The following is a 13,436-nucleotide window of genomic DNA, read 5'->3' on the forward strand; positions in this document are numbered from 1 at the left end:
GAAGAAGGTGGGCTGGGAATGCCACAGCCATAAGGCTGGGCTTTTGGGGGCCAATTAATTTCTGTTTCTTGCTCTAAGTGTTGATTACATAAATGTGTTCACTATGTAAAAATTCGTTAAGCTGCACAAGTGAGGTTTGGGCATTCTTCTGTGTGCGTATCTCCGTGAAACTACTTAATTTAAAAGATGCACAAGCACAAGCTCACACTTGTATGTAGATATATGTGGGTCTCTATAAAGCCAAATAGGATCTGATTCAATGACATACAGAAAATTTAATTTGCTTCTTTTAATTTTTATATATTTTCCAAATTTTCTCCGACAAGGCTACCTTCCTTTTGTAACAAAAAACAGCTTAACAAATGTTATTTCTCTGAAAGTTGTGTAAGAGATAAAACCAGTAAAAGGATGTTTTTATAGTAGTAGTAGTTCCCAATTTGCCTGAGAGTGAACAGGACATTAAAAGTGACAGCGTGGAGTCAAAACCTAAGAGCAGCCACACTAGAGTCTGCTGACTTTCCTTCAAATTGTCTGACCCTCTTTATACCAGTCTATCTGTATTTCCTTGTCAATCTTCTAAATGGATTTCCATCCTATTCTTTCAAATCCCCATTCTTGACACTGTGGTGTATGATGTTTTCAGACTGTTTTGGTGCTCAAAGACTACGGATTGTAGTTGAGTAATGCAGAAGACAGCTGGATCACCAAGTAATCTGGAAAGTTAAACAAGTCTGCCATTTTGTGCTAATAGGGACTGAAATTTAAGGACCATGTAGATGTATTTCTCTATATCTTAGTAACTGTGTATGACATGAGGAGAATCCATGTCTCTCTTTATAGAATTATTATGTAAAAATGCACATAGAATAATTTCTAGCTTGTGTATTTCTTGAAGTGTAGTCTGAAAACCATTTACATCAGAATCACTTGGTTAATCATTAAAAATGCCCGGGTGACACCTTAGACCTACTGATTCTATTCATTTAAATCTACTGAAAGAGTAGATTAGTTAGTTGTAAAGCACAATCATGTACATTTTTTGGTTGGTTCAGGAAGACGGCAATCATACTTCAACATGGTTCTGTGCCCTACAGGGTGTTTATGTATCTTACCAAGCACAGATTTTCAGTTGGTTCAGATAAAATACTTAGGAAATCAGCTCAGGTCATTTTAGGTAAAGTAGATAAAAAGAACACTATGTTAGCTAACACATGTTCCCAATTAATCTGAAAATCAATTTATATTATTCCAATTACATAAAAAAGATCAGATACCAAACTAACAAGCTTGATCAGTGCAAAGCTACCTGCTTTGCATTAAGGAGATCTGTCTTACTGCCTATTTTCTCAAAAGTTGTACCGACTTGTAATTTCACTACACCAGCTGGAAATAGTTGCAGTTAAATACTACATTCCACCAATTATCACTTTTGGGGTCATTACTTATTTTAATTATAATGTGTCACAGATTTTTATTTTGTTTTACATCATGGATAAATCCTTACAGCACATATTAAATTCTCAACAATGCAAGCAGGCTGTTGTAAGAGACAATGTGGATACACATTTATTTTCAGAAACTGTATGGCCCTGAAATAAAGTCACTGATATGGTATATTTGGTTTGGAATAGTATAAAACACGTGAGATGTAAAGTCAAAGTCAAAAACAAACAAACAAAAAATACAAACATATGTATGTTCATCTACACAAACCATTTTTTATTATTCATGAGAACTTTTTTAAAAAAATATTTTGTAATCTTCCTCGATTTTATATTATGGACTTTATTGAATCTATCAAGCTAATTTCTTAAATTATTGAAAACTTGGTTTAACTAGAAGATATTTAGGGTATTCAAAATATATTCATTCTCCAGTTACTGAAGATATAATTATGATGATTTCTACTGACATGGGCCTAAATGAAACTATATAGTCATAAACTGACAGAAGAATGTGCATTATATACTATATAATTGAGAAATAGAAAATGGAACGATGTAGCCGCCTTTTTCTTTTTGTCAATGTAGAAATGTATCCATAGACACACAGACACACACACACACACCCTTTACAAGTTTCTATGGACATGCATGTTCAAAATAACTTTTATTAGTACATTTAATTCCTTTCAATAAAAATGGAAATAATGAGGATGTGTCTAGGATCTGACCATTTTTGTTTTCGCTCAATAGGACAAGGAGAAGGTATATACTCTGCATTGAGCATTCTTTTTAGGCAGTATTAATCCAAAACATTTTTATTCATAGCTACAAATCATCCTGTGGCTACAACATCAAGAGGCAAGCCAGGCTGACCCAGATTATAGAGTTTCTCCGATGACCGAGGGCGACCTTCCTAGCAGTGAGGCTGACGTGGGAGGCTTTTTCCCCTTCTGAGAATGAAAGAGTATAAATGTCTCCCAGAGAAGCAGGAAAAGGGGGTGCCTTCCTATCTGGATTATGGGAGCAGAAGGGGAGACACAGAGAGGACAAGGAGATCAGATGCAAAGGTCCTCCTCTCCACGCCTTGTCCTCCACCACCCTGGGCCACGTCTACATCCACGAGGCACTGGAACAGCACTTAGGGAACGTGGTGATAGGTGTTGAGAAAGTAAGAGAACTTGGGGAGAAACAGTGGCTGACTCGCGTGGAATATGGAAGCCTCCAGAGAATCTCCATGGCAGTCACATCTAATAGCACCTCGTGGTGAATATGCAGCTGTGGCGAGGACAGGTGGCTAGAGAGAGAATCGGGGTTTCTTTGTGTGCTCAGGAATCGCAGATGCTGAGAGATCACTACCTGAGCAAGGCCTCGGGTGAGGGCGGAGGACCTCGGTGGTCATGTCAATTCACGTCAGTTCTACGTGGCAATGGATGCACCAGACACCCAAAGGGTCATTAGGGAACTGGATCAAATTAAAAAGCCCGCAGTTGAGAGGCCAAAACAGACACACACGCACCATATAAACAGACTCCAGCATAGATGGAGGCATTCAAGCTGGGTGCCCCCCTCCCCACACCAAGAACTAGTAATCACACCTGCCCCTGTACAATTTTAGGGTGAGGGCCGGGAAGAGAGGAGGAGACAATCAGCAGCTGCATTGGTGAGTGTTCACCTAGAAGAGTATTTAAAACCTAAGACGCTGGGATGTTGTTTTAAGCAAGTGGGACCTGACCCAGCCCAGATACACATTACAATCTAGGTAGCAGAGTGGGCTCATGAAGATTGGATTAGGTGTAAAAAATACAGGAGCTTTTAACTCTGTGCACATCTGAGCACTGCATGAGGAGAGTACATACTTTATAGTATATGTAACATATTGTAATAATACATGTTAATATATCACATATAATATAAACTAGAAGAATATCACAGATTATCTCACAATGAAAAAAAATATCAAATTTCTGGAATATTTCCTTCAGAAAACACTAAAATATCAGTATTTTGTTCCCCCAAACCAAGAAATACGAATCTATGCTTTTTAAAGAGAATGAACAAGTAGCTCATTCTCTTTTAAAATTACATGGTCACATCTCTTTACAAAATTATACACACAAATAAACCCACTGCGGTTTTGTTTTCTCAAATAACACCAGGATATATCAGGATATATATTCATTGTAGACACACATATACATAGACAGAATTATTTCATTCTACAATTTTATTAAACCAACTATATTAAAATTCAGTTATTTGAATTTCCCACACAAGTCTTCTTGCATATATATTTTTCCTTTCTTTTTTCCCCCATAGTTTGATTAAACAGTTAATTGTTCACCTTCTAGATTCTAATTGCTAATTTATATCGTCATGTTTAAAAGACATTCGGGGAATAATACTAGTTCAAGGCCCAAGCACAGATGCTAAGCCTATTGCCAATCTGAAATTGTAAAACATCACCGACATTCACTGTAAAAGCCATAACTGAGTAAGTCAAGCTAGGCATTCTAGAACATTCTACAGATATAGCAAACAAGATTGCTGAACTCATGGGATCTGGTCAGAAATATCCACACCCACAGAACAACTTTGGGTTTTGAATAAGAATCAGCCTATTGGAAATGGACAACTGATACATTTGTTTTAAAGAAACAACAACAAAAGAGGAAATCCTGCCCACAATTTGCATGTTTACATCTTTCACTGTGATTTGCATATGTATGTATTTTGCTGTGTTTTTGGTTTATGGACATCTGTAATCCACAAGCCCTACTCCCTAGCTAGCTGTCTTGCAGCCCAGTATGGATAATAAGATAAGAAGCAGTATGCTAGGTCTGGTCCCTGGAAAAGCTCCAGCTCCATGAGAAAAGAGGGCATCTTTACCCTCTGCTCCTTGCAATGGAGAGTAGGTGCCTGGAGTTGCCATCAGCCACCATAAGACCATTAGGTACCAGGAATGAAGATGCAAGCAAGCACTATTAAGTGCAGAGCAGAAATGAGGCAGAGGGCACCCTGATGCCACTGTGGAGCCCCCGCGCCAACCATTTCCTGCCCACCTCAACGCTTCTTTATATTTGAGACAAACCCTGATTTGTTTAAGCCCCTGCTGTTTGGGCTTCCCCGTACTTACAAGCCTATTCCTACAGGCTATTGCTGCCACTGACTGTTGAAGGAGTTCAGAGGACATCACCCCAAAATATGCCACTCCGGTGTATTGACTTTTGAGATAAAGGTACTTGAAGAACAACAAATACAGGAAAAACACTCAGTCCTTCTTTCTTTTTCTTAAAAGCAGGATATTAAATTGCTATGTGAAAGATGTATTCCCTGTTTGAGAAGGAAGGTAACATTTTTATGCCCAACAAGAGCAAGAAATTGAGATGGAGAGAATTCTATGTAGGCTGACCTTGTTAAAATAATTCATAGCTCCCTTCAGCCTCTCCGCGTAGTTTAGTTGCTTTTCTGCACCTGCCTCTGATCCTTTAACCCACTATTATAGCAAGTAGATTTCACTAATTCTTTGGGTCTTCATTTCCTTATGGGGGTTGTCATGTCATGTAAAACTTAAATAAATGGGCTTTTTCCTGTTAGTCTGACTTTGTCAGTTTAATTTTCAGACCCAGCCAGGGACCATAAAAGAGTCGAGGAAAAATTCTCCCTCTCTGTTGATCAAATTGTATCCATAAGCATAATAAAGTTTGCCCACATTTTCCAATAAAATTTTCCCAAAAAATGTATTTTTAGCTCAGATTGTTTGGATTTAGTTTAGTTTATAAGTAAATAATGTGAAAAAGAAGCTTCTGAAAAGAAATTGAGTGTATATTCCTTCCAAAAAATTCATTTGGGAGCTATCCTATATGTTATTATTATAAATTAGGTAAAACACAACTGCTTAAAAATGTGTACGATATATAAAATTTTCAAAGTCTATTTCACCTAAAATGTGAAAATATTGGAATAAAATATGGTAGAAGCTTTATTAAGGGATTTTCAACTTCACAGATTTGTAAGTAATTCCAAGTAACTGTAGATAACTACTAAAATCCAGAAAGTATGAGCTTATCTGTAGTCATATAGCTAAAGAAGTCTATTTATAATAATGAGATATGTAACTTACATGTATAGATTTTTTTTTAAACTACTCTTGACAAAGTTACATTTAGAAAAGGGCAAAAAAAATACAAGAACATCAAATAAAGTTTCCTCAACTGTGTCTATAACACATCAGCAATGACCACTAGAATATTAGCTCTCTTCTCCCGTAACCACATTTTGAAGGTGGCAGGGAGGTGGCTTTTTTATGATGAAATCAAATTATATCTTCACAATCTGTTTCACACAAATTGCTGGTAATCATTTTGATTTAAGAAGAGTCCATCCACCTGGGGTCACTGCCCATTAAATATCTTTCTTGAAAACCATAACCATTAAGGTCAAATGGTTAGTTTTACCATAACTCTACAAAGGAGTAAGTTTAAACGTACAGATAAGAAGAATGCTATCAAAATGTGAGACAGTTGTGATTATGTAATCACTTTCTCCTTCAGGAACCCACTATATGTACCCGCTTATAAGTCCATCCCTAACATTATGTAAATAATGGAATTAACTAAAGAAGCTTTTTTTTTTTTTTTTATTCCTTTCTCTACTGGTACTCTCAATACAAACTTTTGAAAATAAAACACCTTCACTTAAAAGGATCATAATTTTAAAGCTGAATGTGACCTCATTGATCATAAGAATGAAAATGTGGGGGAGCTGGAAATGCTAAATGACCTGTCCAAGGGGTCTGAAATACACAAGTAACCAGAAAAAAAAAAAAAAAATGCTCTCTGGATGCCTGGGTGGCTCCAGTCGGTTGAGCTTCCGACTTCAGCTCAGAACATGATCTCGTGGTTTGTGTCAGCTGTGCTGACAGCTCAGAGCCTGGAACCTGCTTCGAATTCTGTGTCTCTCTCTCTCTCTGCCCCTTGCCCGCTCATGCTCTGTCTCTCTCCCTTTCCTTCAAAAATAAATAAACATTGAAAAAAATTAAAAAAAAAAAGAAAGAAAAATGCTCTAGAAGAAATTAAACCATTATATTTAACCCATAATTGATTCTCTGTTTTTGATGTGGACAAACCCATAATCAGTGGATTGACACTATACCAGATATCTTAATATACTATTTATTTTCTATCTGTTCTTTTGTCTAAGGAATGATTTTTAAAAGGTTCCTAGCTATTATCACTGCCATTAACATCTGATTTGTAACGTGATGTATCCCAAAGCTGTGCATTATGTTTTCTTTTTTTCTATTCTAATAGCTGACCTGAATGCTCCTTGCTTATTTTACTTCAATCTAATGACACCCCTTCCTCCATGCTGAGTAATTCCTCAGGATCCTCCCTCCATTATTTCCTGGCCAAGTTACCAATTAGTCTTCCACCATACAGCAAAGCCTTCACTTATTGTCTTCTTGAGACTCCCATTGCCTTCTTCATGTAGGTCTAACCCAGGCACACTCTTAATGAAGGACACCTTGATTAATCCTTAATCAAGGATTAAAACTTAATCTCAGTTTTATTTTTCTTCACACAGCTAAGTACTTTGTCCTGGCCACACTATTTACTCAGACTGTCCGGTATACGGCAAAACCTTGGAATGTGAATAACTTGTTCTGCAGGCATTCCCCAAGATGGGCAAACATTTCTAACAAATTGTAACTTGATAAATGAGCGACATCTTGTAATACTTGAGTGGTACGTGATGCTGAATGTCACATAATCACAACTGAGCCAATGGTTCTTGAAATTTGCTTTGATAGACGAGTGCTTTGGATTACAAGCATGTTTTCAGAACGAATTATGCATGCAAACCAAGGTTTTACTCTATTTTATTTTCTACATATAACTGTTCTACCTAATGTTTGAGAAATGGCAAATGGCTTATTATTGGCAGATGCATCGATTAATTTTCTGAGCAATCCTCTTCAAATAAGTGTGAGGAGAGCATCATATGCCCCCAATCAACCTACCATACAGATTAATCAATTAATTTCGAGTCAGGTGGAGCTATGCTGCTATTGTAATTGGGTGAGCCTCACCTGTGCTCCCCACCTGAATTTGAAATTATTTCCAGAGAACAGTACTGAATTGGCCTATAACGTGCTGAGCTGCCTATAAGCATCTGACTAAACAGGAAACTACCCCGTGCCATAGAAATGCTGAAAAAAGTCGAATGACCTGTTACCAACAATTGAAATGTTACAGTGTTTAAAAATTGGAACAGTAGTGGTTGTAAGCAAGGTGGTTTAAAGAATACAGTCAAATGATTTTAAAACACTCCAGAAGGACTAAACAAAATTTATCCTGTCTGGAATTATGGGCCATGTGAAGCACTTCCATCACCAAGGATTAGTCAGGACCCTGAGTGCTGCTTACAAATGGCCTGCGGAATCAGTCACCTTGGTTCCCTAAGTGCTTCAAGACATTTACCTGCAGTCCCCCTACCCCCACCAAAAACTGACATTAAAGGGAACAGGCTGAGAGAGGGTAAAACAGCCAGGACACATTTTGGGGCGCAGTGCAGGTGATGCTGTCCATGGACTGCATTCTAGGCTGTTAGACTTCAATTTCCCCACGAGTTGGGGAAGAATGTCAATCACAAGTATCTGTTCTGTTCCTAAGAGATTCAGAGTATACGTTCATCTGTTAAAAGAGTGCATTGGAGAAAAGACCACTTCTCCAAGTAAGTTAAGGAGCTGCTCCTCGTGAAAGAGATTATTCCTGGACTCAGGATGGTGACACGTTGTTTCGGAGTATCAGACTATCAGTCTCTCAGTTTCTCGAGCACTGTGCTTACAACCCTTCGGTCCCCAAGGCCAAGTACTCACCCCATCCGGCCTGCCATCGGAAGCAGTGACGATCAGAATGTAGCGATCGGTGCTCTCCCTGTCCAGGGCTTTCCCTAAGGTTAGAATCCCAGCACTAGTGACAGAGAAAACAAACAAACAGATAAGACACACAAAGATCTTTTGTCACAGGGAGTCTTCCTCCCATCGGGAACTACTCTTGACAGGTTTTTCCCCTTCAGCAAACGTAGCCTGAATATTTAAGATGCCTGATTCTAGGATTCACGTTGATGATTAAAAAAACCCTTTAAGGCTGATGAGCTTATTAGTGACAATGAAAACCCCCCAAACTGAATGAGATAACTGAGCTGATTCTCCAGCCTCCAAGAGAAAAATAAAACTACTCTTAATTCATTTCGGGAAGAAAGACGTCTATCTTGTTTATGATTATTTCAAAGGTAAAAGACTTCATTAGTCGTTAGTAGTTTCATAATCCTTTGAATCAAGGAATGGTTTCTTAGAACTAATACATAGCATCATTCCTGTTCATCCTCACATATGTGCCCATACTGGAAATGCAAATATCTAAATTCTATCTTTGACAAATCCTAGTGATTAACATTTATTTGTTCTTCTTTCCCAGTTTCAAAACAATGGAGGCTCATTGTAGAAAATTAGAAAATATACAGTAAAATGTTAAAACTTTCATGGGTATTAGGATTATTTTTGTAATATTTATTTTTATTCTCCATAGTAATCAGATTTAGATACATTATACTATTTTCCAAAGAGGATTCAGACCGCTATATTTTACATTCTTTTTAAGGAGACATAATTTTATGAGCATTCACTCTCCCATTTTATAATTTATAAAAAAGAGAATTTTGTTGGATATACTAACAATTGCATCATTTTGTTATTCTTTTGAAATTTAGATATTTCTTTATTTTATTTATTATATATAATGGGAGATGAACAGCCTTTGGACAAATTCTCACAATTAGAATATTTTAATACTACTTCTTGCCCTTTCACTGTTTAAAATCAATGTGTCCAAATAGTTAATACTTTCTTCTCCAATGTAATTTGTCTTATAACAGTTTGGTTACTTCTAATCCTCTCTAAAACAAACGCCCAAATTTTTATCTTAGATTTTACAATCTGACATCTGATATGTGACATTTTAATAAAGGCCTACTGAGTATCTATTGTGGAGGAGAGGTTATATTAATATAATAAAGCATTAAAATATTTATTCAAGCATAAAAACATAATTTGCTTCTGACTGATAGAAGGCTTTCACATTTTGACACAAGTGCTTTTATTGTCACAGTGGAATTTAAGCAATTCACATCATACATGGTACTTGGGTAAAAAGAGTTAACACCAATGAATCAAAGTCAGAGTCACGGTTACTCTATTTGCTTTATTTTATTGTTGTTGATCGAATGGACTTTAAAAAGTTCTAGCATATGGTATAACTGTAGAAAACGAAGTTTACTAGTGGTACATTTTTAAATGTTTCGTCAAAAGAACCGACAACCCAGAGTTGTTCATAACAATGGCTTTTGGATGAACTTCCCACACCTCAGATGGTTCAGATAATCTCATTCTAAAATGACTTCAAGACAAAAGTAAGACATTACTGCTTCTGAGACTTACTCACAAGCAACTTAAACAGAAAATCTGAGAGCCCTAGCCATAGGACAATGAAAGAAAAAAGAAAACTGAGTTATTGTTTTCCGTTTTTCCCCTTGGTTTCAGGTTCTAATATCTATGTTCTTCCTTGTACATTAAATTAGAAAATCTCTAGAAATTTATATAGTATCCCCATTTATAGCCATATTATAATTAAACAGCTAATTTTTAAGGGTCTGGTAATTGTTGCAAAGATAGCTCTTTTCTCAATACGATGTGTGCCTTGTGCCCAGTGCAGTAGGCAGTTGGGCAGGATATTTGAGAGACGGAGAAGGAGAGAAAGGATAAGTAGTATCTTTTGGTATTTATAGCTGAAGGACTAGCTGATGGGTACACCTAAGCATGCTTTCCTGAAATTCCTGACACAACTGGAAAGGGCGAGTGTTCCTACCAGCTGGCTGGAACTATAGTTCAGGATACACTGGGCTGCATCTAGGAATGCAGTAAATCTTGTACGTTCATATATTAAAAGTATGTAAGAACCATTTATGTTAAAACAATAATAGTGCTACCTAAATTTTGCATGACTGAAAATGTATCGCACAGGGGTGACATCAGTGGTCTTGAAGATGGAAGCCAGCATCCCCAGTGCTACCCTTATCCACCAAGAATTGTGTTTGTAGGTCTGGGGGATGCCTGAAGGAATGATGCATGGTTCTTGCCTTTATTTCGTCTAACCCAGAACTTACTAGAGGCAGAAAAGCAGTGGGTTTTTCTAGAAAACACTGTAAGGCGGGGAGCACCCTACAGTCACCTGAGGCAAAAGATTACAGCTGAGGTGTACAATCGAGTGCTGGAAGCCTGGAAGAAAAGGTGGGCAGAGAGTTTCTTGGGAAACCAGGACATTGAGAAGCACCCACATATACTGGGGAGTGGGGTAGCACTGAGAGTCCAGAGATAAACCCATGCATCTGCAGCCAGTTGGTTTTCAACAAGCATGAAGATTATTCAATAGGGAAAGATTCGTCTCTTAAACAAATGGTGCCGGGGCAAGTGGAGATCGACACGTGAAAGAATGACCTTGGACTGTCTTTTTACACCATAGATGGAAGTTAACTCAAAACAAATGAACAATCTAATATAAGTACTGAAACCATGAAACTCTTGGACAAAACTTAGAGATAAATCTTCATGATCTTGGATTTGACAATAGATTGTTAAATATGACACTAAAAGCCTGAGCAGCAAAAGAAAAAAAAATAGGTATATTGGACTTCACCAAAATTAAGAATTTTTGGCATCAAAGGACATCACCAACAGAGTGGAAGAAATATACAAAATGGGAGAAAATATTTGCAAATCCTATTTCTGACAAGAATCTGGCTCAGCAAATGGATAAAGGATTCTTAAAACTCAACAACAAAAATACAAACAACTCAATTAAAAATTAGGCAAAGAGGGGCGCCTGGGTGACTCCGTCGGTTAAGCGTCCGACTTCAGCTCAGGTCATGATCTGGCGGTTTGTGAGTTTGAGCCCTGCATCAGGCTCTGTGCTGACAGCTCGGAGCCTGGAACCTGCTTCGGATTCTGTGCCTCCCTCTCTGTGCCCCTCCCCCACTCACACTCTGTCTCCATCTCAAAAATGAATAAACACTAAAAAAAAATTAGGCAAAGGACTTGAACAGACATTTCTCCAACAAAGATACACAAGTGCGCAAAAAGCACATGGAAGGATACTCAACATCATGAATCAGCAGGGAACTAAACCACAACTACAATGAACTCCCATTTCACACTCACTAGGATGCATACCATTAACAAAACAAATGGGAAAATAACATGTTGAGAAAGATAGAAAGGAATCAGTTGGAAGGCTAGCACATTGCTGGTGGGAACGTAAAATGGTCCAGTCACTATGGGAAACAGCCTGGCAGTTCCTCAAAAAGTAAACATAAAATTACAGTATGACCCTGCAATTCCAATTCCAGGAATATACTCAAGAGAACTGAAAACAGATTCTTAAATACATGTACATATGTGCTCATAGTGGCAGTATTCACAACAGCCAAGACCTAGAAAAACTGTCCAAATGGCCATCCAGTTATGAACGGATGAAAAGAGGGCACACGCACTCCATGAGATACTACACAGGTATAGAAAGGAATGAAGTCCTGACCCATGCTTCAACGTGGCTGAACTGCAAAACCTTAGGCTAAGCGAAAAAAGCCAGACACAACATTCACATGTATTATTCCATTTATAGGAAATATGGACAATAGATAAATCCGTAGAGACAGAACATAAATTGCTGGTTGCCAGGGGCAAAGGGAGGGACGGATAGGGGGCAGCCGCTTACATAATGGGTCGGGTTTCCTTTTGGAGTAATAAAGATATTCCAGAAGAAGATACAAGGGGGTCGGCAGCCGCTTACTTATTTTGGAGTAATAAAGATATTCCAGAACAAGATACAAGGGGTAGTTGTGCAATGTGGTAAGTCTGCTAAGGCCACTGAATCGTTCACTTTGACATGGTTCGTTTTATGCCATGTGAATTTCACTTCAATTATATTAATTATATCACACAGAATCCCCTCAGCAAACGTGAAGGCTATGTTTCTGAAATGAGTCGTGCTGGACAAAATCAAGCTCTGTAAGACATGAGTTGGTTTGCCTAACCATAATGATGGAGTTCCAAAGTTGTTTACACAATGTAAATAAAATGTCATGGAGGGTATCTTCTTCCAAACAAACCAGTCTGATAGCATTGAGAACCTGCATCTCCAAGTAACCATTTCTCCAACTGCCCTGTTGATTAGGAAACACTGTAGAGTAGCTGCATCATGGGCTGAGAAAAATGATCTCACAGATTCCATGTTCCTATTGTATGCTTCCTTTAGGCGTTTTCAATACATTCTACTGGCTGTGATTTAATATTGTTTACACTCACAAGTATCTGTGTCATTCAGAGATTTATCATGTTGCCTGCGGGCATCATGTTTCAGGCTTCACGATGACATGCAGAGAGGACAGAGTGTACCTGAAATGACATGCAGAGAGGACAGAGTGTACCTGAAATAACATGGAGAGAGGATAGAGTGTACCCGCAAGTGTGTGGTTGCTGCAAGTTGGACATGGTGTTCGTGTTAAATAGTGATTAGTGGTTAACAAAGGCAGACTGACAGGAGGAGGCAGGTGTGGGCTGCGGTTGAGGGAAGCGGACGGTGGCAGGGGGGGGGGCAAAGGGGGGGTGAAAGGCGTGAGAAGCAGTTCGTCTGAATACGTATTTTGAAAGTAGGGTTGACAGAAAAGCAAATGCACATCACTTTGTTATATGTTATTTAATCTTCAGGGAAATCATAAAGTTCACACTGATGTGAAAAGTATAATCAAGCCTTAAACTTGGTATCAAAATGAATGTAGTCATGTAGAAAATGAGCACAATGGCAGTGAAGGTAATAGAATTTTCAAATAAAATTCTAACCACGGGCAGATATAACTCTTTGAGGTTCTTCTGTTTAG

The 13,436-nt window shown here is 38.0% G+C and overlaps 1 protein-coding gene across 14 annotated transcripts in view; it reads right to left on the minus strand.

The window, feature by feature from the left end:
• PCDH15 (protocadherin related 15) overlaps nucleotides 1-13,436 on the minus strand; it is a 926,293-nt gene that overhangs the window by 250,987 nt on the left and 661,870 nt on the right. For all 14 annotated transcript variants that reach the window (XM_053207164.1, XM_053207165.1, XM_053207167.1 and 11 more), the window contains one exon: nucleotides 8,323-8,416. In XM_053207164.1, the coding sequence (XP_053063139.1) occupies nucleotides 8,323-8,416 (94 nt within the window). The remainder of the gene's footprint in view (nucleotides 1-8,322; nucleotides 8,417-13,436) is intronic.

This window comes from Acinonyx jubatus, chromosome D2, assembly GCF_027475565.1.
Source record: "Acinonyx jubatus isolate Ajub_Pintada_27869175 chromosome D2, VMU_Ajub_asm_v1.0, whole genome shotgun sequence".
Classification (NCBI taxonomy): Eukaryota; Metazoa; Chordata; class Mammalia; order Carnivora; family Felidae; genus Acinonyx; species Acinonyx jubatus.